General features: G+C 34.2%; 1 protein-coding gene and 1 long non-coding RNA gene across 2 annotated transcripts in view; one reads left to right on the top strand and one right to left on the bottom strand.

Annotated features, from left to right (window-relative positions):
• Positions 1–21037, bottom strand: part of LOC140450175 (lipase 3-like) — a 156806-nt gene that overhangs the window by 50508 nt on the left and 85261 nt on the right. The window contains exon 5 of the mRNA XM_072543629.1: positions 19221–19376. Within this exon, the coding sequence (XP_072399730.1) occupies positions 19221–19376 (156 nt within the window). The remainder of the gene's footprint in view (positions 1–19220; positions 19377–21037) is intronic.
• Positions 1–21037, top strand: part of LOC140450176 (uncharacterized) — a 60673-nt gene that overhangs the window by 10271 nt on the left and 29365 nt on the right. The window lies entirely within an intron of this gene.

Here is a 21037-nt window from a genome sequence, read left to right as displayed (position 1 = left end):
ACTTTCGACGCAGGACGTGACATTCGACATAGGACGTGACATCCGACGTAGAACGTGACAGTTATGTGTCAATGCAAGACGTCGCTTGACATACATAGAGTAATGGAATTTAAATAAAACAACCATTAAGAAGGAACACATTAATCTTTATTCGTATATAGTTACAATTTTGTTTAACAAAGTTTTTAATTGTTTTAATAGACCGTCTTCAGGGAAGGGTATTCCAAAAAGTTCCCAGCTAAACGTTCCTGCAGCTACAACTCTACGTGTGTATTCGCTATACTTATAATAGGTATTGTTCTGGAAAAAGTAATTAAACCCATCCGGGTAGCGGAATGCTGATGTTATTTTATCTGGTAGTCCTGGGAAGAGATAATTTATTGGTCCACGGTTTAAGACATCTCCAGCTTCGTTAAATTCAGTATAAGAATTATCATTGTATAATAAATACGTCTGACCGCTGTTTGTTTGAAACAAGGCATTTGTGTTGGTTCTCGCAGGTATAGAAGGAAACATAAAACGTTTTTGAATTTTTAAATTGAGAAAAGATACAGCGTAATACTGATTATTGCTTATAGTTACTAAGTGTCCCTCGGACTTCTGAAAAACATGTGAAACCTGCGTAGACCTCAACTCTTTGGGGAGATAATCGATAATTAATTTAGTATTGAGTAGGAGGAATAAACATATCTTTCATTAAAATATCTTTTATTATTGAGATACATATAGATACAAGTTATATACAACACTGAAACTTTTATATTAAAAAAAGACATAGACATGTACAAGTATTGTTTATTTACATTACATTAGTACCAAAAGCACTTCTTTATAATCTTCCTCCATCTTTAGTAAGCGATTAGGATATGCCAGCCAAAATCGTCCCTTTTTCACAAAACCTAGTAGTTTAAGTAGCGTTTTACTCAGGTAACCTCTATTCAAATATCGGATAAGGGTATTTCGTCGATCAGTATTTTTAATTATGTGATGTAATTTAATTTGAACGTCGTCTGTTAATGCCTCAATTTGCGTTTTTATGTGTAAAAGTCGTTCTTCTCTAAGTATTCGTTCTGCTTCCAATCTCCTTTGATCTTCATTTCGCAGGTTTGTCAATTGTTCTTTACATGTTTCACATAATATGTACCTAGTCCTAGTATCGATCCAATCGTTCATTTCGAATATATCTATACAACCGCAAGGTTTTATAGTTTTACTTATTGTCTCATAAGGCATTGTGTATCCTAACCAGAGGAATAAATGTAAGAGACTTCTGAAGAGGTATCCGAAACGTTTAAGAAAAGAACTAGCATACTCCAGAGTGCTATTCTCTGCATACACAGACACAGAGAGCAACAATAAGGCATGTAAACAGACCAGCACCTTGATTTATACTAATTTCCAAAAAATTGTTAATACAGTTATTTATACAAAAATCCAAACACACACATCTTCTGACTGAAGAAGTTTTTGTATAATATTAACCGTATTTTTATAAAGCATATATTATATGGATAAAATTAGTATTAATCAAAGAATTGAAATTAGATACAGAAGGCAGTTTGGGCAATATTATGTTTTGTAGGTTTGTCTTGTGCTTCGGATCTCTGGTAAGAAATAGTTACATAGACTGTACTCGTAAAATATGTTTGCAAGTTAAATGGTCTCGTCCAACAGTACTTGATCCTAACCTTAAATATGATTGGCTATATGTATATGGTTTTTCCGATGACTAAACGATCTTTCTAACTATTCTTTAAAGGTGTATTTTTCGCTACTTATTATTTAACATTTTAAGTCGTAAATGTATTGCAGTTTCGCTAAAAAACTTTTTATTCTTTACAATTCTAACATAATATTTCTTAAAAACATATCTTTTACACTTTTAATTATATACAGATACAAGTTTAGATATTAGAGTTTTTAATTGTTGTAAGATATTTTCGTTTGGACAAGGCACTTCAAAAATATTCCAATTAAATGATCCTGCTGCAATAACTTTTCTCCAAAAATTGTTAATACAGTTATTTATACAAAAATCCACGGCACTAAGCTTGAAACGTCTAAAAAACTCAACGTACGACAACGAGCAAGGTATCGATGGAAAGTGGCGGTGAGAACGAATATGTTAAGATAAAAATCAAACGTAAAGACATTGCCAAAGGACACTAAGTTTGTAACGCCCAAACAACTCAACGTACGACAACGTGCAAGGTATCGATGGAAAGGGGAGGTGGTAATAATTATGTTAAGATAAAAATCTAACGAAAAGACATTGCTAAAATGACACTAAGCTTAAAACGTCTAAACAACTCAACGTAAGACAACGTGCAAGATATCGATGAAAAGGGTAGGTGGTAATGATTATGTTAAGATAAAAAAAAACGAAAAGAAAATGCCAAAACTGCATTAAGCTTGAAACCTCCAAACGGCTCAACGTGCAAGGTATTGATGGATAAGGGAGATTGTAACGAATATGTTAAGATAAAAATAAAGCGCAAAGACATTGCCAAAAAGACACTAAGCTTGAAACGTCTAAACAACTTAACGTACGACAACGTGCAAGGTATCGATGGAAAGTGGCGGTGAGAACGAATATGTTAAGATACAAATCAAACGTAAAGACATTGCCAAAGGACACTAAGTTTGTAACGTCCAAACAACTCAACGTACGAGAACGTGCAAGGTATCGATGAAAAGGGGAGGTGGTAATGATTTTGTTAAGATAAAAATCAAACGAAAAGACATTGCTAAAAGGACACTAAGCTTAAAACGTCTAAACAACTCAACGTAAGACAACGTGCAAGATATCGATGGAAATGGTAGGTGGTAATGAATGTGTTAAAATAAAAAAAAGGCAAAGACAATGCCAAAACTGCATTAAGCTTGAAACGTTCAAACGGTTCAACGTGCAAGGTATTGATGGATAAGGGAGGTTGTAACGAATATGTTAAGATAAAAAGCAAACGCAAAGACAACGGTACTAAGCTTGAAACGTCTAAACAGCTCAACGTACGACAATGTGCAAGGTATCGATGGAAAGGGTAGGTGTTATTAAATATGTTAAGATAAAAAGCAAACGCAAAAACAATGCCAAAACGGCAATAAGCTTGAAACGTCTTAACAACTCAACGTACGACAACGTGGAAGGTATCGATGGAAAGGGGAGGTGGTAATGAATATGTTAAGGTAAAAATCAAACGTAAATACATTGTCAAAAGGACACTAAGCTTGTAAGTCTAAACGGCTCAACGTACAATAGCGTGCAAGGGGTAGAAATGCAAATATCGATAGAAAGGGGGTGGTCACGAACATGCTAAAACAAAACACAAATGCATAAACATTGCCAAAACTACACTACAGCAAATCTCTGTTGTTATTAGTCAGATTACTACGTGTAACACGTTAACTGAAAGAGGAGCGATATTTAATACGTAAACACAAAAAACAAAAGACAAAGACATTGTCAAAACGGCACTATATCGGATCTTTGTTGCTACTAATCGGATATAGAAAATAATAATCAAAGCAATCTACATGCACACATTAAAAAACATCGAAAATCATGAGCGACAACACGTAATAAAAATACTTTAAAAAACATCAAAAATCATGAAAGGCAACACGGAAAAAGTAATAAACACATACAGCCAAGAAAATAATATTCACAAGCAGTACACATCAAAGAAAATACGGTTAAAATACATACTCAATTATGCAAACAAGACATGAACCTGTAAATTAACAACAAAGAATTGTAAAAACGTAGCGAGTACATACCCAGACAGGCGTAATCTTTGGAAAAAAAAAACGAGAGACAACCAAATAAAAATTTGTGAAATATGCTCAAATACAACAAAACTATGTTAAACACTGTCAAAATAAATACCTGCAAAGAAAAATGAACAAAGTATAGCGTGAACAATGGTAAAATATAATAAACTATGTAAACTACAGTAAAAAAAAACACCCTACAAAGAAAGAAGAAGCAAAAAAAATAACATAAAACATAACAGAAGAGGTACTAGTGTGTACAACAATTAAAAAAAAGTAATAAACACGCACTGAGGGCTAGCAAATAATGTTCAAATAAAATCGGCATACAATGAAGTAATAAAACACTTATCGATGGATAGGAACTAATGATCAAATCAGTCGACATACAGTAAAAAATACATTTGAAAAACATCAAATTTATAAGAGGCTACACGCAAAAAGTAATAAGCACCAATCAACTAATAGGAAATAATGATCAAAGCAGGTGACATGCAATGAAAATACATTAAAAAATATCAAAATTATAAGAGGAAACATACAAAACAGTAATAAACACGTACCCGTCGGAAAGGTAATAAAATACAGTTAATACAATAAAACATATTGAATTATGCTAAAAACGAGACATGAGACAGACAATTAGCGACAAATAGCAAAGAACATCAAAAAACGTTTACAAATACCTGAGTACATATCCGATAGATGTAATCTTTGGAAAAACGAGACAAAAAGAAGGAACTTCTGTGAAATATGTTAAAATACAATAAAACTATATAAACTACAGTTAAAAAATAATTACCTACAAAGAAATAAACGAAAAAATATATATATAACGAACAAACATATCTTAAAACAGAAGAGGTACTAATATGTAAAACAAGAAGGGTTACAACCTCACGGCAAAATACCGTCTAACAAAAAAAAAGCAAAGGGCAAGCCGCCTAAACACAATAACAATAAAATAAATTATTAAAAATAATTATTTCTAGCAGCCGTAAAAAGAAATATTGCATAAAGTCAACGAAATACCGTGAAAAATATATGAAAAACATCAAAAAACATACACACAAAATGTAAGAAAATGGAAAAAGCAATCTAGCATTTAACATGTAATTGCAGCAATAAAAAACGTCAAAAAGGACAAGAGGTGTTGACATAAACAAAAATTACTTGTCACCGTCCCACGGCAAAAGAAATTAGTGCATAAGTCGTCGAAATACAGTGAAAACACAGAAATATCTACCAAAATACTGCTAAGGGTAAAGGTAAAAACAGTGCCAAAATAGTAGAGTAGAGCTAGACGTAATCTTTGGAAAAATGAGACAACCGAACGAAAATCTGTGAAATATGCTCAAATACAATAAACTTATGTAAACTGCTGTCGCAAATAAAGAACTGCAAAGAAATAAACAAATATACAGGGGTGATATGCTAAAAAAATAATAAAAACTACATGTAAATTATTTTCAAAAATAAACACCTGCAAGGAAAGAAGCAAAATCTAAAGTGAAAAAAAAAATGCTGAAATATAATAAAAATATTTAAAATACAGTCACAAATAAATACCTGCAAAAGAAATAAGCAAATATATAACGAAAACCAGAATACAGCATGCGTTTTATGTAAAAATAAGCAACTATATATGATAATCATTACTTGTCTGAGTAAACACTATTTGCGAAAACACTCACACTACGGCTGCAGAAGCTTGGATATTGTCTATGTACAGAACACATCGACCCCAGTGTTCTCAGAAAATAACACAGAAACAGTAGACACACTAACAGTGGATGTATGTTGCAGATGCTACAGACTCTGTCGCTGTAGTGTCACACGCCGTTTGTACCGTTAAATATCACAGAATACTAGCGGTGTGTAACAATATAGTTTCTGAAGGATACGACGTTTAATTTTGATGACTGAACACTTACATACTGATTTGAAAACTGTACAACCAATTGCTTCCACCCCATGCATTGATAACAAAAAACCGATAACTTGAAAAAACACATAAACATGTTTACTATTTTGGCGAGTTTTCTAGGCTGGGATTATGAACAAATAATGGATCACACAATATTCGTTCAATCTAAATCAAAAATAGTCTCAATACAAGCAAAAATAAGAGTGTATAAAATAATAATTCGTCCCACAATAACGTATGGAAGCGAGACATGGACTCTGAACCAGCGGGAAACGACAAAATTACTGGTACTGGAAAGAAAGATACTGCGGACTATCTATGGGCCTTGCAGAGAAGAGACAACAGGAGAATAGAGAAGAAGACACAATGATGAACTTTAGACAGTTTATGGAGATGAAAATATAGTACGCTACATTAAAGCAAACCGAATAAGATGGGCGGGCGGGCTATCGAGTGACGAAAGACTCCTGAACGCCACATTCAGGGAAAGGCTCGATGGCAGAAGGTCAGTTGGTCGCCCAAAAAAGAGATGGAGTAGCCAGTGATCTACGCAAAATGGGAATACAGCAATGAGAAATAGCTACTCAGGACCGACAACAATGGAGGGAAATAGTAAACGCAGCCAAGACTCACATAGAGTTGTAGAGCCAAATGATGATGATGATTATGACAATATTCTTTCAGGAATTGCGGTTTTCGATTTAACCACGAGACTGTAAGAAAACGATAACTAGTAATGTACTACACAAAAGCAATTAAATTTATCATCTGTAGTTTTAAATGAAATTAGGAAATAACAATTACCTAAATATGCCAAATAGCCAATAAGGCCTGTCGTTCGATAGATCCAGTAATAGGTTATTTTTATTGGCAAAAAAAAATCAACCGAATCGACTGCTTTGACAAAACCCAAAAATATGTGTAATAGAACCACTGAAAGACCAAAAGACCTATATTATCGATCAACAAAGCCAATAGTGATCGAAAGGGTCTGTGACAAGCAAACGAAAGGACAATGCCAAAACGGCACTAAGCTTGAAACGTCCAAACGGTTCAACAGCCAACAATGTGCAAGGTATCGGTGGAACGGGGAGGTGGTAACGAATATTTTAAGATAAAAATAAAACGCAAAGATATTGAAAAAACGGTACTAAGCTTGTAAACTCCAAATGGCTCAACGTACAACAATCTGCTACTAAATGACATCGACAAATAGAATACCATTTTACGTTAGGAGCATATACTAGAAGAGCAAAGTCACTCTCATTTAAGATTAAATGATACCATTCTCTTGGTGACTCTTCGTAATCATTTACCATCTACATAGATGGTAAAGCAAAGTCACTCTCATTTAAGATTAAATGATACCATTCTCTTGGTGACTCTTCGTAATCATTTACCATCTAAATAGATGGTAAACGTATTAGGTTAGATGGTCTCTGCGTACCTCTGTCTACGTGTTACACATGGTTCTGTGTGCCTCTGCATGTCTCTGCATACCTCTGTCTACGTATCACAGATGGCTCTGTGTGTCTCTGCGTCGAATAGCACATCATTCATGTCATTTCACGTGACATTTCGCGTGAAATGTCACGTCCTGCGTCGAATGGCACGTGATTCATGTAAACGTCAAATGTCACGTGTATAAACGTCACATTTTTACGTGAAGACGTGATATTCATGTCATTTCACGTGACATTCGACGCAGGAAGTGACATTTCACGCGAAATGTCACGTGAAATGACATGAATGATGTGCTATTCGACGCAGAGACACACAGAGCCATCTGTGATACGTAGACAGAGGTACGCAGAGACATGCAGATGCACACAGAACCATGTGTAACACGTAGACAGAGGTACGCAGAGACCATCTAACCTAATACGTTTACCATCTATTTAGATGGTAAATGATTATGAAGAGTCACCAAGAGAATGGTATCATTTAATCTTAAATGAGAGTGACTTTGCTCTTCTAGTATATGCTCCTAACGTAAAATGGTATTCTATTTGTCGATGTCATTTAGTAGCAGCTTGTTGTACGTTGAGCCATTTGGAGTTTACAAGCTTAGTACCGTTTTTTCAATATCTTTGCGTTTTATTTTTATCTTAACATATTCGTTACCACCTCCCCGTTCCACCGATACCTTGCACATTGTTGGGTGTTGAACCGTTTGGACGTTTCAAGCTTAGTGCCATTTTGGCATTGTCCTTTCGTTTGCTTGTCACAGACCCTTTCGATCACTATTGGTTTTGTTGATCGATAATATAGGTCTTTTGGTCTTTCAGTGGTTCTATTACACATATTTTTGTGTTTTGTCAAAGCAGTCGATTCGGTTGATTTTTTTTTGCCAATAAAAATAACATATTACTGGATCTATCGAACGACAGGCCTTATTGGCTATTTGGCATATTTAGGTAATTGTTATTTCCTAATTTCATTTAAAACTACAGATGATAAATTTAATTGTTTTTGTGTAGTACATTACTAGTTATCGTTTTCTTACAGTCTCGTGGTTAGATCGAAAATCGCAATTCCTGAAAGAATATTGTCATAATCATCATCATCATTTGGCTCTACAACTCTATGTGAGTCTTGGCTGCGTTTACTATTTCCCTCCATTGTTGTCGGTCCTGAGTAGCTATTTCCCATTGCTGTATTCCCATTTTGCGTAGATCACTGGCTACTCCATCTCTTTTTTGGGCGACCAACTGACCTTCTGCCATCGGGCCTTTCCCTGAATGTGGCGTTCAGGAGTCTTTCGTCACTCGATAGCCCGCCCATCTTATTCGGTTTGCTTTAATGTAGCGTACTATATTTTCATCTCCATAAACTGTCTAAAGTTCATCATTGTGTCTTCTTCTCTATTCTCCTGTTGTCTCTTCTCTGCAAGGCCCATAGATAGTTCGCAGTATCTTTCTTTCCAGTACCAGTAATTTTGTCGTTTCCCGCTGGTTCAGAGTCCATGTCTCGCTTCCATACGTTATTGTGGGACGAATTATTATTTTATACACTCTTATTTTTGCTTACATTGAGACTATTTTTGATTTAGATTGAACGAATATTGTGTGATCCATTATTTGTTCATAATTCCAGCCTAGAAAATTCGCCAAAATAGTAAACATGTTTATGTGTTTTTTCAAGCTATCGGTTTTTTGTTACCAATGCATGGGGTGGAAGCAATTGGTTGTACAGTTTTCAAATCAGTATGTAAGTGTTCAGTCATCAAAATTAAACGTCGTGTCCTTCAGAAACTATATTGTTACACACCGCTAGTATTCTGTGATATTTAACGGTACAAACGGCGTGTGACACTACAGTGACAGAGTCTGTAGCATCTGCAACATACATCCACTGTTAGTATGTCTACTGTTTCTGTGTTATTTTCTGAGAACACTGGGGTCGATGTGTTCTGTACATAGACAATATCCAAGCTTCTGCAGCCGTAGTGTGAGTGTTTTCGCAAATAGTGTTTACTCAGACAAGTAATGATTATCATATATAGTTGCTTATTTTTACATAAAACGCATGCTGTATTCTGTTTTTCGTTATATATTTCCTTATTTCTTTTGCAGGTATTTATTTGTGGCTGTATTTTAAATATTTTTATTATATTTTAGCATTTTTTTTTTCACTTCAGATTTTGCTTCTTTCCTTGCAGGTGTTTATTTTTGAAAATAATTTACATGTAGTTTTTATTATTTTTTTAGCATATTACCCCTGTATATTTGTTTATTTCTTTGCAGTTCTTTATTTGCGACAGCAGTTTACATAAGTTTATTGTATTTGAGCATATTTCACAGATTTTCGTTCGGTTGTCTCATTTTTCCAAAGATTACGTCTAGCTCTACTCTACTATTTTGGCACTGTTTTTACCTTTACCCTTAGCAGTATTTTGGTAGATATTTCTGTGTTTTCACTGTATTTCGACGACTTATGCACTAATTTCTTTTGCCGTGGGACGGTGACAAGTAATTTTTGTTTATGTCAACACCTCTTGTCCTTTTTGACGTTTTTTATTGCTGCAATTACATGTTAAATGCTAGATTGCTTTTTCCATTTTTTTACATTTTGTGTGTATGTTTTTTAATGTTTTTCATATATTTTTCACGGTATTTCGTTGACTTTATGCATTATTTCTTTTTACGGCTGCTAGAAATAATTATTTTTAATAATTTATTTTATTGTTATTGTGTTTAGGCGGCTTGCCCTTTGCTTTTTTTTTGTTAGACGGTATTTTGCCGTGAGGTTATAACCCTTCTTGTTTTACATATTAGCACCTCTTCTGTTTTAAGATATGTTTGTTCGTTATATATATATATATATATATATATATATATATATATATATATATATATATATATATATATATATATTTTCGTTTATTTCTTTGTAGGTAATTATTTTTTAACTGTAGTTTATATAGTTTTATTGTATTTTAACATATTTCACAGAAGTTCCTTCTTTTTGTCTCGTTTTTCCAAAGATTACATCTATCGGATATGTACTCAGGTATCTGTAAACGTTTTTTGATGTTCTTTGCTATTTGTCGCTAATTGTCTGTCTCATGTCTCGTTTTTAGCATAATTCAATATGTTTTATTGTATTAACTGTATTTTATTACCTTTCCGACGGGTAGGTGTTTATTACTGCTTTGTATGTTTCCTCTTATAATTTTGATATTTTTTAATGTATTTTCATTGCATGTCACCTGCTTTGATCATTATTTCCTATTAGTCGATTGGTGCTTATTACTTTTTGCGTGTCGCCTCTTATAAGTTTGATGTTTTTCAAATGTATTTTTTACTGTATGTCGACGGCTTTGATCATTAGTTCCTATCCATCGATAAGTGTTTTATTACTTCATTGTATGTCGATTTTATTTGAACATTATTTGCTAGCCCTCAGTACGTGTTTATTACTTTTTTTTAATTGTTGTATACACTAGTACCTCTTCTGTTATGTTTTATGTAATTTTTTTTTGCTTCTTCTTTCTTTGTAGGGTGTTTTTTTTACTGTAGTTTACATAGTTTATTATATTTTACCATTGTTCACGCTATACTTTGTTCATTTTTCTTTGCAGGCATTTATTTTGACAGTGTTTAACATAGTTTTGTTGTATTTGAGCATATTTCACAAATTTTTGTTTGGTTGTCTCTCGTTTTTTTTTCCAAAGATTACGCCTGTCTGGGTATGTACTCGCTACGTTTTTACAATTCTTTGTTGTTAATTTACAGGTTCATGTCTCGTTTGCATAATTGAGTATGTATTTTAACCGTATTTTCTTTAATGTGTACTGCTTATGAATATTATTTTCTTGGCTGTATGTGTTTATTACTTTTTGCGTGTTGCCTTTCATGATTTTTGATGTTTTTTAAAGTATTTTTATTACGTGTTGTCGCTCATGATTTTCGATGTTTTTTAATGTGTGCATGTAGACTGCTTTGATTATTATTTTCTATATCCGATTAGTAGCAACAAAGATCCGATATAGTGCCGTTTTGACAATGTCTTTGTCTTTTGTTTTTTGTGTTTACGTATTAAATATCGCTCCTCTTTCAGTTAACGTGTTACACGTAGTAATCTGACTAATAACAACAGAGATTTGCTGTAGTGTAGTTTTGGCAATGTTTATGCATTTGTGTTTTGTTTTAGCATGTTCGTGACCACCCCCTTTCTATCGATATTTGCATTTCTACCCCTTGCACGCTATTGTACGTTGAGCCGTTTAGACTTACAAGCTTAGTGTCCTTTTGACAATGTCTTTACGTTTGATTTCTACCTTAACATATTCATTACCACCTCCCCTTTCCATCGATACCTTCCACGTTGTCGTACGTTGAGTTGTTTAGACTTTTCAAGCTTATTGCCGTTTTGGCATTGTTTTTGCGTTTGCTTTTTATCTTAACATATTTAATAACACCTAACCTTTCCATCGATACCTTGCACATTGTCGTACGTTGAGCTGTTTAGACGTTTCAAGCTTAGTACCGTTGTCTTTGCGTTTGCTTTTTATCTTAACATATTCGTTCTCACCTTCCCTTTCCATCGATACCTTACACGTTGTCGTACGTTAAGTTGTTTAGACGTTTCAAGCTTAGTGTCCTTTGAACAATGTCTTTACGCTTTATTTTTATCTTAACATATTCGTTACAACCTCCCTTATCCATCAATACCTTGCACGTTGAACCGTTTGAACGTTTCAAGCTTAATGCAGTTTTGGCATTGTCTTTGCCTTTTTTTAATTTTAACATATTCATTACCACCTACCATTTCCATCGATATCTTGCACGTTGTCTTACGTTGAGTTGTTTAGACGTTTTAAGCTTAGTGTCATTTTAGCAATGTCTTTTGGTTTGATTTTTATCTTAACATAATCATTACCACCTCCCCTTTTCATCGATACCTTGCACGTTGTCGTCACGTTGTCGTACGTTGAGTTGTTTGGACGTTACAAACTTAGTGTCCTTTGGCAATGTCTTTACGTCTGATTTGTATCTTAACATATTCGTTCTCACCGCCACTTTCCATCGATACCTTGCACGTTGTCGTACGTTAAGTTGTTTAGACGTTTCAAGCTTAGTGTCTTTTTGGCAATGTCTTTGCGCTTTATTTTTATCTTAACATATTCGTTACAATCTCCCTTATCCATCAATACCTTGCACGTTGAGCCGTTTGGACGTTTCAAGCTTAATGCAATTTTGGCATTTTCTTTTCGTTTTTTTTTATCTTAACATAATCATTACCACCTAGCCTTTTCATCGATATCTTGCACGTTGTTTTACGTTGAGTTGTTTAGACGTTTTAAGGTTAGTGTCCTTTTAGCAATGTCTTTTCGTTAGATTTTTATCTTAACATAATTATTACCACCTCCCCTTTCCATCGATACCTTGCACGTTGTCGTACGTTGAGTTGTTTGGGCGTTACAAAGTTAGTGTCCTTTGGCAATGTCTTTACGTTTGATTTTTATCTTAACATATTCGTTCTCACCGCCACTTTCCATCGATACCTTGCTCGTTGTCGTACGTTGAGTTTTTTAGACGTTTCAAGCTTAGTGTCGTGGATTTTTGTATAAATAACTGTATTAACAATTTTTGGAGAAAAGTTATTGCAGCAGGATCATTTAGACGTTTCAAGCTTAGTGCCGTGGATTTTTGTATAAATAACTGTATTAACAATTTTTGGAGAAAAGTTATTGCAGCAGGATCATTTAATTGGAATCTTTTTGAAGTGCCTTGTCCAAACGAAAATATCTTATAATTAAAAACTCTAATATCTCAACTTGTATCTGTATATAATTAAAAGTGTAAAAGATATGTTTTTAAGAAATATTATGTTAGAATTGTAAAGAATAAAAAGTTTTTTAGCGAAACTGCAATACATTTACGACTTAAAATGTTAAATAATAAGTAGCGAAAAATACACCTTTAAAGAATAGTTAGAAAGATCGTTTAGTCATCGGAAAAACCATATACATATAGCCAATCATATTTAAGGTTAGGATCAAGTACTGTTGGACGAGACCATTTAACTTGCAAACATATTTTACGAGTACAGTCTATGTAACTATTTCTTACCAGAGATCCGAAGCACAAGACAAACCTACAAAACATAATATTGCCCAAACTGCCTTCTGTATCTAATTTCAATTCTTTGATTAATACTAATTTTATCCATATAATATATGCTTTATAAAAATACGGTTAATATTATACAAAAACTTCTTCAGTCAGAAGATGTGTGTGTTTGAATTTTTGTATAAATAACTGTATTAACAATTTTTTGGAAATTAGTATAAATCAAGGTGCTGGTCTGTTTACATGCCTTATTGTTGCTCTCTGTGTCTGTGTATGCAGAGAATAGCACTCTGGAGTATGCTAGTTCTTTTCTTAAACGTTTCGGATACCTCTTCAGAAGTCTCTTACATTTATTCCTCTGGTTAGGATACACAATGCCTTATGAGACAATAAGTAAAACTATAAAACCTTGCGGTTGTATAGAAATATTCGAAATGAACGATTGGATCGATACTAGGACTAGGCACATATTATGTGAAACATGTAAAGAACAATTGACAAACCTGCGAAATGAAGATCAAAGGAGATTGGAAGCAGAACGAATACTTAGAGAAGAACGACTTTTACACATAAAAACGCAAATTGAGGCATTAACAGACGACGTTCAAATTAAATTACATCACATAATTAAAAATACTGATCGACGAAATACCCTTATCCGATATTTGAATAGAGGTTACCTGAGTAAAACGCTACTTAAACTACTAGGTTTTGTGAAAAAGGGACGATTTTGGCTGGCATATCCTAATCGCTTACTAAAGATGGAGGAAGATTATAAAGAAGTGCTTTTGGTACTAATGTAATGTAAATAAACAATACTTGTACATGTCTATGTCTTTTTTTAATATAAAAGTTTCAGTGTTGTATATAACTTGTATCTATATGTATCTCAATAATAAAAGATATTTTAATGAAAGATATGTTTATTTCTCCTACTCATTACTAAATTAATTATCGATTATCTCCCCAAAGAGTTGAGGCCTACGCAGGTTTCACATGTTTTTCAGAAGTCCGAGGGACACTTAGTAACTATAAGCAATAATCAGTATTACGCTGTATCTTTTCTCAATTTAAAAATTCAAAAACGTTTTATGTTTCCTTCTATACCTACGAGAACCAACACAAATGCCTTGTTTTAAACAAACAGCGGTCAGACGTATTTATTATACAATGATAATTCTTATACTGAATTTAACGAAGCTGGAGATGTCTTAAACCGTGGACCAATAAATTATCTCTTCCCAGGACTACCAGATAAAATAACATCAGCATTCCGCTACACGGATGGATTTATTTACTTTTTACAGAACAATACCTATTATAAGTATAGCGAATACACACGTAGAGTTGTAGCTGCAGGAACGTTTAGCTGGGAACTTTTTGGAATACCCTTCCCTGAAGACGGTCTATTAAAACAATTAAAAACTTTGTTAAACAAAATTGTAACTATATACGAATAAAGATTAATGTGTTCCTTCTTAATGGTTGTTTTATTTAAATTCCATTACTCTATGTATGTCAAGCGACGTCTTGCATTGACACATAACTGTCACGTTCTACGTCGGATGTCACGTCCTATGTTGAATGTCACGTCCTGCGTCGAAAGTCACGTCCTGCGTCCAATGTCACGTCATTTCGCGTGACATTTCATGTTCTACGTCGGATGTCACGTTCTACGTCGAATGTCACGTGACATTTCACGTCCTGCGTCGAATGTCACGTTCTGCGTCGAATGTCACATCATTTCACGAGACATTTCACGTTCTGCGTCGAATGTCACGTTCTTCGTCGGATGTCACGTTTTCTTAGGCACTGTACGGAAAAGAAGAAGAAAAATGTTCCTACTGAACGTTGACATGGCTTTTGTGTCACCAACGCTTTCATTTGACACCTCATACGTCAAAATCAGGCCAATAGCAACGAAGATACGTTTTAGCGCCCATTTGGCAATGCTGCCATCTTTTTTTTTTGTGTCAAAGTATTCCTAGTCTCCTCCCCGTTTTAATGAGCCCTCGTACGTCACGATCGGACCAATAGAAACAAAGATACCTAATAATGCCCTTTTGGCATGATCCGATGCGCACGGCACATACTGCGTTCAACCCCATTTTTCATCCCCTTTCCAACGAGCCCTCGTACGTCATCCTACGTTAAGCCGTTTGGAACTTACGACCGGGGGTTGCGATTTTAGGGGTGCGATTTACGGGATGAGCTCATATATATATAGTCTATCTACTCGGGATACAGCACTAACGACCACTTGCTAGTGATAAAGAACCTGATAGAGAAGTCTTCAGAATACAACAAACCATTAGTCCTGATATCTGTCGACTACAAGAAAGCATTCGACACCATAAGCCATCAGAAAATGTTAAAAGCATTGACATAATGCCGAATAGACCATCGCTATTGGTACCCAAGGTCCAATAAGGAAGGGGTCCACCCAAGGAAAAGTAAATGGTAAGAGAGGACCGGGAAGAAGACGCATTTCCTGGCTTCAAAATTTACGAAAGTGGTATAACACGACTACCACTGAACTGTTCCGCGCTGCAATAAATAAAGTAAAGATCGCCAACATCCGGAACGGATAGGCACTTTAAGAAGAAGAAGACCATCGCTACACTAACATAATTAAATATATCTACCAAAATGCCACAGCTAGCGTAAGACTATCTGAACAAGAAACAAATAAATTCTGTATACAGCGAGGAGTACGGCAAGAAGACAAAGTCTCTAAAAAGCTATTCACGAAACTTTTAGAACATACTTGTAAGAAGGAACATATAAACAAGCATGGTATCAACATAAATAGAGACAAGCTCAGTCATTTCAGATTTGCAGATGACATCGTCCTTATAGCCAATTGTATGAATGATGCAATAATAATGTTTGAAAAATGATATCATGCTTCCTTGAAAGTCGGACTAAAGATTAATATGAAGAAGACGCAAATAATGACTAATTTGGTGCTAAATCGAAATATTGCTGTTGATGGAAGGAATACTGTGCAGATTACATTGTATAATTTCCTAGAACATGAACTTTGCTTGGGCAGAGATAACCAAATATGTGAGCTCCCACGTCGCATAGGATTAGCCTGGGCAGCGTTTGGTAAATTAAACTATGTATTTACATCGGATCTACCCATGTGCCTCAAAAGAAAATCTTTGACCAATGTCTGTTACCTACACTTACTTATGGAACGGAAACATTAACACTCACAGAAAAAAGATTAGTTTTTATTCCTAAACTATCTCAATTTAATGTGTGTTAAAAACCTATCCCATGAGATGGTTGCCCATTACAGCTTTTCCATATTTACTTTTTTACTTCTGTGTGGAGGTTTATAGTTATCATTGGGTTTTTGTAACACTCCTGATCCATATTCTACGGTTATTTAGTGCCTTTAGATTTCATCCAAAATCTAATATCTTATCCTCGGCCAAGAAAGTTCTTCGGAAAAGAAATAATAAAAATAAATCGTTCCCAATGCGAAGAGCTCTGCAGTTTTGTACAGAAGTGAAGAAAAAATGTAGAGAACAAAAAGGCTTACCTGAAATACATGTCGACTAAAACACAAGAGGCATACCGTAATTACAAGACAATTAGAAACGATACACATGCACTTGTAAGAAAAACTAAAAATAATTACTGGGAACGCTTTTCCCAAGAAATGGAACATGATTTTTACGGTCTGCAAAAGGAAATATTGTGCTTTATAAGAGGTCACAGAACGGAGGTTAAAAAACTACTAGATCCAAAACACATAGAACAGGATACGTGGATTAAATACCTAAAAAAAGCTCTATACAGATAAAGAACAAACTACTCTAGAACCGGAAACACCAGAAATTACTACAAATAAAGAACTTAATATAAATTTACACGAAGTTAGTAAAATACTTGAAAAGTTAAAGAACAGAAAAGCAGCAGGTAAAGAGGGATACCAAACGAATTACTGAAATATTGTTGAAGCAGCAATGAAAGAACAATTAACAACATTAATTAATAAAATTATAAAACACAATAAAATACCGGAAGAATGGAGAACGAGCGAACTAATTCTACTATTAAAAAAAGGAGATAAACAACAGCCAGAAAACTAGAAAAGTATAAACTTGTTAAGTACTACCCTAAAACTTACAACTAAAATGTTACAAATACTAATAAATCAGAGAATAAGTTTAGCAAATGAACTACAGGGTTTTCCTAGTGGAAGATCGTGTACAGATGCAATATTCGTTAAAATGCAAATTACTGAGAAATCACTAGAGTATAATAGTTTCTGTGTCTGATTGACTTAAAGAAAGCATTTAACAGAGTAAGACTTAAAGATGTTATCCATTTTCTGTATAACAGAACAGTTCCCCTAAATATTACAAAAATCATCGAAAACATCTACCAAAACAACAAAATGGAAGTCAAAATAAATAGACAACTTACAGAATCTATAGAAATACACAGCGCAATAAGACAAGGGGACTCATGTCCTATGCTATTAATTTTATCATGGATAAAATCATCAAAAGCGTTAATAAAGGAGTAGAATACAGAATGGTAAACAAAGAAATAAAAATACTCTGTTACGCAGACGATGCAGTATTGACAGCCCAAAATAAAGATAGTCTGCAAAGACTGGTCCACAGATTTAACATAAGGACAAAAGAATTTAATAGGATAATCTCATCTCAGAAAACTAAAACAATAGTAATCAGCAAAGAACCAACCAGATGTAAAATAGAAATTGATGGCATCAGTATTGAATAAGTACTGGAAATAAAATACCTTGGAATTACACTGTCCAGCTATGGAGACCTGAACAAAGAAGTGAGTGATCACGTACAGAAGGCAAATAGACTGGCAGGATTCCTTAATAACACTATATTATGGCGAAACAGACACATTAACACTGAGAAAAAGTCAAGAATTTATAAAGCCAGTGTAAGACCAATGATGATATACGCCTCAGAAATAAGACCCGACACAGCCACAGCACAAAGTCTACTGGAAACAGCAGAGATGAGAGTACTGAGAAGAATAAGAGGAAATACGCTGAGAGATCGAAAGAAAAGTAAAGACATGAGAAGAAAATGTAACGTTTGGTGTATAAATGAATGGACACAAAATATAAAAAAAGATTGGAATAACAACATAAGCAGAATGGGGGAGACCCGTATTGTCAAAATAGCCAGAGATAAGTCACCAATCGGATGAAGAAGTATCGGACGACCGCATAAACGATGGAGTGACAACCTTCCATAGAAGTATTAATATGCCAACGAACAAGCAGAATTGCATATAAAGAAAAAGAAGAAGAAGAAGAAGAAGAAGATTTGATTCAAGTTTCAAAGTGTCAGATGCCTTCTGAACTCTGCGAAAATCTTAATACAAAGTATCTAGTGTATTCTCTAAGTTTCTCAATAAATAATTCAGCTACTGTAAATGGCAGTCTTTTTCATATTCTGTAGGAAATACAGCATCTTCTGGTAATTGATATATCTAGTTTTTTTCGAACTATATTTTAGTAAGTCTACGAAATAGTTTACACAGACTAATAGGTCTGAATTCAGTCAAATACGATTTTTTCTATAGAGATGTAACAGTATGTGTTTTGATCTCTGGTTTCTGATTTTTTTCCCTTGAAAAATATTTTCTATTTTCTCATATTTATATTTTCATAAGTGTCATTTCATAGTTTGTGTAATTTTTTACTTTCTCCATTTTTTCCTTATCTATGTTTCATTTCTTTATAAAAAAAAAACGAAAAACGGCAAAAAAAGGGAAAACGTAAAATAGGCAAAAAAAATGAAATATAAGAGATTGGACGGACTCAGAAATATTGTGTTCGGAAAATATTTATGTTTTCTATTAGATTCAAACAGAAAAATTATTCAAAAGAAAAATATTGCTAAAGTTTGATTTGATTTTATTTAATATATACTTACCGTATTAAATTCTTCCTTATTAAATCCACATATAGCAAAAATAAGATTTTCGCACATTTTCGAATCGATTTTAAATAGTTCGCATTGAAAGCTAAGAGCGCGCATCAGTTTGTTATTTGGTAAAAATTGATTAAATCCCAAGTATTTTCGTAACCACTAAAACAAATAATAAAATTTGAAAATATATGTGCAAATTATTATACTTCTCAAAGAAGCCGTCTCAAATTTGAAAGAAAAATAATGAGAATGATACTGGGCCCCAATATATATCAAGAGAGGAGAAAGAAAGTGAAGAGAGATACATAAAATCTCTTTGCTTAGAATGAATATACATATACAGAGACGCCCATACTCAGACATCTTCAGACTTACATAGCCACGAGTTCCTGTACATGTATATCTCTCATACATTTATTTAACTTATAAGAAATTAATTTCCAGTGTAAAAAAATATATCAAAGGAACATGTATAGGATATGTCCAGATCGTGAATAGCTACTTAAAATTTAAAAGAAATATTACAACCAGGCCAGTTACGATGGTTATCTGAAAATAACCAATGAGATATAACGTAATGGTAGTAGATCTGACAGAGACACACTAGGTAGACAACGATGTTTTCAATACAGTGATTACACTATGCTCCGAGTAAAATTGTCTGTATCCCATTGGACGCGTTCTCAGTTGTTGGATAGGGGAACGGCCCAACCGGCCCTAGGACCAGCGGCTAGGTGGAAAATAAAATACAGAAGAGTCCCTGGCGCTCTAGGTTGGAGATTGGGCTGATGGCCAACAACCTCTTCCTGTAAAAAAGCATATGTTACGGAACGTCAGGAACTATTAGCTGAACTTGAAACTTGGGACGACGACTCTGAAAATGGAATTAACATTAGGAACATGGAATATCCGAAACCTGTACCAAGCCGGAGCACTCACATTTTTACTAGACATGATGAACACGTACAAAATAGATTTTTTTATTATTAGTTTACCAACTGCAGCAAATGCGGTGGACGGGAACTGGCACTTTTGACAAGAGAACTCATTCCATATATTATAGTTGCAATGAAAGTCAACACAAATATGAGTTGGGATTTAGTATAAACCAAAGAATAAAAGGCCTTATTATAAACTTTAAAGCCTACAGTCAAAGAATGTGCTATTTGCGCTTAAAAGGAAAATTCTTTAATTACAGGTTAATATACACATGCGTGTAGGAGGTTGCGTGTTGTGTTTAGGTGTTTTGTTGAGTTCGAGGTATAGATAGTCTGGTACTTGTTTCTATGGAGTGGTGTGCTGGTAGGGATGTTTTGTGTGTGTTTGCTGCTATAGAGTTGGGATATGGAGACGCTGGATCTAGGTCTAAAGTGGGAGGAAGTGGTAGTGTTTTGGTCTGTGAATGGAGGATTTGGAGGATTCTGTGGTGTGGAGGGTTTTTTGTGGTGTTTTTGATTTGTTTGTATTTATTTAGTTGGATAGTTTGTGTTTGGAAATGTTTATGTCACTGTTGTGTGTGCAGAATTTTAGGTCATCCTTCCATTCACGAATATAAGGAATTGGGCCATTGCCATATAAGATTGCTTGTTGTTCATTTGATTGGAGTTTATATCCCTAAGGAAGTTATGAGATTTTAGGATTTGAGAAAGTTTTCTGTGATTAGAGAATTATTTTGGGAATTTGTCTTATGTAATATTTGTGTTTATTTCTGTCTGTGTTCTATAGTGTTATGACATTGAGTTGAAAAGATTTTGGCCGAAGGTTCTGAAATGGTCGCATAGGGGTTAGATATGATGCGAATGAGTTGTCCTGTGCAATCT

Source organism: Diabrotica undecimpunctata, chromosome 9 (genome assembly GCF_040954645.1).
Source record: "Diabrotica undecimpunctata isolate CICGRU chromosome 9, icDiaUnde3, whole genome shotgun sequence".
In the NCBI taxonomy this organism is placed as follows: domain Eukaryota; kingdom Metazoa; phylum Arthropoda; class Insecta; order Coleoptera; family Chrysomelidae; genus Diabrotica; species Diabrotica undecimpunctata.
Note: the sequence above shows the minus strand (reverse complement) of the source record. Positions and strands in the feature narration are given on the sequence as shown.